The sequence below is a fragment of the Stereum hirsutum genome (genome assembly GCF_000264905.1).
Source record: "Stereum hirsutum FP-91666 SS1 unplaced genomic scaffold STEHIscaffold_3, whole genome shotgun sequence".
Classification (NCBI taxonomy): domain Eukaryota; kingdom Fungi; phylum Basidiomycota; class Agaricomycetes; order Russulales; family Stereaceae; genus Stereum; species Stereum hirsutum.
Window position 1 is genome coordinate 168,869 of NW_006763133.1, and position 4,353 is coordinate 173,221.

The window sequence follows — 4,353 nt, forward strand, 5'->3', positions numbered from 1 at the left end:
GGTGAACTGAGACCGTGGGCTTGGGGCTGGATACACCAGGACACAAGGTCACACTGAGTATGGCGAGAAGCAAAGGAGATCGAGTTAGGGAACTATTCTACGATACAGGTGGTTCTTATATACATCCTGAGCTGACCCTTTAGGGCACACCCTCACTGTACACTACGAGTGAACACTACAGGAATCCTTCATGGATATCCAGTGGGTCCAGCAATGGGCACAATGGGTACAAACCGCTGAGTCAACATGCACAAGACTATTCTAGAACATTCCAGACCTGATCACATGTCCCTACATCACGACCACAAGGTCACATGCCATCACGTGCCTACCACATGACTGGTCACGTGCCTATCCCTCTATCCATCCCACATCTCCATCGTCGAAGTGGCACCTGGGGCCACAATGCCTGCAAGGCGCGTACACTCCTTAGAAACGCCGAGAAATAAAGAGTTAGGTTTAGCCCGAAGGCCGTTTCACCTTGTATGCATCACCCCTAGCTTACGTGCCCTTTTCCTTTTTCATCCTTTACCTTCTCTTCTCTATGATGCGGCTCCTCTCCACTCTCCTTCACTCTCGACGTGCGGCCCTTCATCACTCTCACCCACTCACTTTTACGGACTATGACTCGATACGCATATGAATCCCCCACTTATGTGTCCACTTTGTCATCGCTTACGCGTACTCTCAGCTTGGGTATATAGGTAGAGTAGTCTGCATGTACATACCCCAGCTTTGAGATCGTCAACTCCTGGATGAACAGCTCAGAACAGAGGCTCACTCCTCTTCACCCTCACGTCTTCACGTCGCTGCTAGTGCATCAGGAAGTTATGTTTTTGCTATATAGAAGCATGCCCTTCTATTTATAATTTGATCGCTCTGATAGCCGGTGCTGGTCTGTCATAGATCACCGGGTGCCTGACCCCAAATAGGAGTGAGTGCTATAGCTCTCATAGCAGTCATATAATGTCTCACTAGGTAACGTACTGTATCTCCTGAGTTCAACGAGATATTGCTATCTTCTGTAACGGGCAGGGTTAGAGACGGAGTCGCACGAGAGTCCAGATAAGCACGAGTGAATTTAGAAGCAAGTAAGGTAGAGATCCGATACTGGTGTTGAGCTTTTATACATGAGCGTGAGTCGAGGCTGAGTAAGTACAGGAGTCGCGGGACGAGTCGGAAGGGGACGAGATGTGGGTCAACGATGTGGGCTATAAAAGAGACAAAAAGAAACCGGAATAAAGAGACACATAGGAGCGGGGAGACATTGAGGCAGCGGAGTATTAGACGAACTAGGCAACTAAGTACGAACGGAATATGAAATGATCGAAGCCGGTTAAGCCCGTTGTGGTCTTAACCATGACTCCTTCTAGGAAGTAATCAAGCCTATAGATGATTTACATCTCTGTTGGCTTCTCTTTCATGCAGGTAGAATGATTTATACTATATGACAACAAGCTTTACAGAATAATCACTGCTCTATATGCTCTGATTATGGTCAATTTCAAGCAGAGTAGGTATTTTTCTCTTATTTCATGGAATTTCCTCTATTTTTGCTCACAATACATAGAAAAGATAGAAAAGTAATTGTATTCATTGGTAAATTAGATACATGAGGATGTACAGAATATAAAGAGAGAGAAAGAAAAGAATGTGTAAAGTTGTAAGAAATTCAAGTGCCTTCCTGGACGTCCAGGAAGGCACAGCTACGAGTGCCACATGAAGTGGCCCTTGACCTAGATATCTAAATTAAATACAGAAACTTTAGCTATAGCAGAAGGGCAGGTGCAGAGAGACAGGGAGAGACAGGATGTATAGGAGAGAAGAGAAGCAGAGCTTGGATACCTAGGAACATGTAAAAACCTAAGTTTTTGTGGCCCAAAATGGGGACATGAAGAGAAGGGGATTGTGGAATAGAGATGATCTGTGGATAGAAAGGGAGAACTCACATGATTAACCATAAGAGTAAGCTCAGAAGCATACTTGGGGACCATGAAACCTCAAAAAAGAGAGGAAAAAGCGAAATTTAATCAGAGGCTTGATGAGGTGGCAAGAGATGATGCTGCTGGGAAGGAACCAGCAGATGGATAGAGATGGGGACAGTTGGAGGAGGTAGATATGACCCAGGACGTGCTGCACAAAGCTTGATTTGAGTGGTGAGAGGGCTGGATAGATGTGGAGAGGGAAGGGGGAGGTGGGGGTGATGTGGCACCAACATGGACCTGCTGCACAGTTTCTAGGGCTCTCAGAAGTGAAATTTGAGTGAGGAAGGTCAGTACTCACCTCATAGATCCTGCCCAGTCCATCAGAAAGCTCTGCATCATCTCTGAAAAAGACAAAAAAGCGAAATCAGGAAGGGGTAGGCTGGGCCACATGCCCTATTGCTGCCCAGACTTATCCCATAGACCAAATTGGCTCAAACTTTCTAGATATAAAGTAGATAGGTGGGGATGAGTAATGATCCATAGTTGAGATTGAGAGATGGAAAGGCAAAGAAACAGGAGAGCTAGCAAGATGGGCCACAATGGCTAAAAAAAAGCGAAATTTACTCACTATTGTAGCAAGCTCCAGGGTTTTACAAGTCACAAGTACAAGTCCTAGGCCTCTGTAGGCATGAAACCAGAGATATTCAAGAGAAAACTGAGCCCAAGAAGCACCAGAGACAAGAGCAGGAAGCTGAGCAGCACTGAGGAAAGGACTTAGAGCTAGCAGAGGCCAGAGGCGCCATAAACCCTAACTTAGGACTAAATTCGGAGTTTTCCGGATTTTCCGCGTGTTCAGCAGCATAGACTCATTCTGTTCCCAAATCAGGCATAAAACTGAATCCTGTGGCACCTCACTTCAACTCTGCATCTGTGCCACGTCCCATGTTTGTGCTAAGGTAGCCTGGTACTAAACCTAAGGCGTCACCTATAGCCAAACCCTAACCAAACCCAAACCAAGCCTAACCCTGTAGCTGAGGGTGTTGGCATATGAATGTGAGTACTAGGAGCGCTTGTCCTAGGGGCACTAGCCCAGAGAGAATGTGGGTGAACTGAGACCGTGGGCTTGGGGCTGGATACACCAGGACACAAGGTCACACTGAGTATGGCGAGAAGCAAAGGAGATCGAGTTAGGGAACTATTCTACGATACAGGTGGTTCTTATATACATCCTGGGCTGACCCTTTAGGGCATGTCCTCACTGTACACTACGAGTGAACACTACAGGAATCCTTCATGGATATCCAGTGGGTCCAGCAATGGGCACAATGGGTACAAACCACTGAGTCAACATGCACAAGACTATTCTAGAATGTTCCAGACCTGGTCACATGTCCCTACATCACGACCACAAGGTCACATGCCATCACGTGCCTACCACATAACTGGTCACGTGCCTATCCCTCTATCCATCCCACATCTCCATCGTCGAAGTGGCACCTGGGGCCACAATGCCTGCAAGGCGTGTACACTCCTTAGAAACGCCGAGAAATAAAGAGTTAGGTTTAGCCCGAAGGCCATTTCAGTTTGCACATATTTGTTCTCTGTTGGCTAAAAGGCGACACTTGTCGTCTTCTCTTCTTTCCCACTTCTTCTCTCTCTTCCCTCGTCCTCCTCCTCCCTCTGCTCTCTTCACTTCTTTCTCTACCTAGTCCTACTCTGCCATTATGGTCTTGGATAATCTAGGGGCTGTATGGTGTCGTGCAAGTTGTGGTTTTGAAGTAAAATTCAAAGGTCTTGCCTAGGCGTAAATAGGTTTTCTTCTTTCCCGATTTCGACTAGTTGTTCGTGGGGAATAAATTCTCACTACGATCACGAGCGATACTCTGCTGGATCTCAAGTGGCGAAAGGCTGGTGGCGTGGACTGGCGGCGTAACGTTGAAACTTAGAAATGACTCAGATTGATCTTCCGGTGATCAATAACGATGGGAGAGTATTCAACGAGACGTTTTCTCTTGAATGACTCGGCTTAGACTTGCAGACGGGGCGAGCTCAACGAGACGTCTTTCTCTTGAGGCTTCGGACAGTGATTCGACTTATCGGAAGTCGACGATTGACTTAAACTATTCACTTAGAGTAGAGAGCAGGGTCTCTCTTGTTAGCTTTGATGCAGACGCAGAGGTAGCAGCCTCTGTAGCAATAAACTGGGGCAAACTGGATGAGGAGAACGTGGTGGTCAGGAGTTAACCTGTCTTTTTTTCGTTCGTCGCTCGATCCGCTGTATTTATACCCCCCTCGAGGGAGCCGGCAGTTTGGCTAAATACATGACTAGGACTACATTCTGACTCATTCTAACTACGATTGAGTCACTGCGACTAAGTAACGCTCATCGGGACTCATAGTGACTCGGTCAGACGCATATGAGACATTC

The 4,353-nt window shown here is 46.8% G+C and overlaps 1 protein-coding gene across 1 annotated transcript; it reads right to left on the reverse strand.

Annotated features, from left to right (window-relative positions):
- Nucleotides 1-2,026: 2,026 nt before the first annotated feature.
- Nucleotides 2,027-2,288, reverse strand: STEHIDRAFT_153356 (uncharacterized protein; the record flags this gene model as incomplete). Its single annotated transcript, XM_007300623.1, has 2 exons — nt 2,027-2,222; nt 2,284-2,288. The coding sequence occupies 2 exons, from the start codon at nt 2,286-2,288 to the stop codon at nt 2,027-2,029; spliced, it is 201 nt and encodes a 66-aa protein (XP_007300685.1).
- Nucleotides 2,289-4,353: the final 2,065 nt, after the last annotated feature.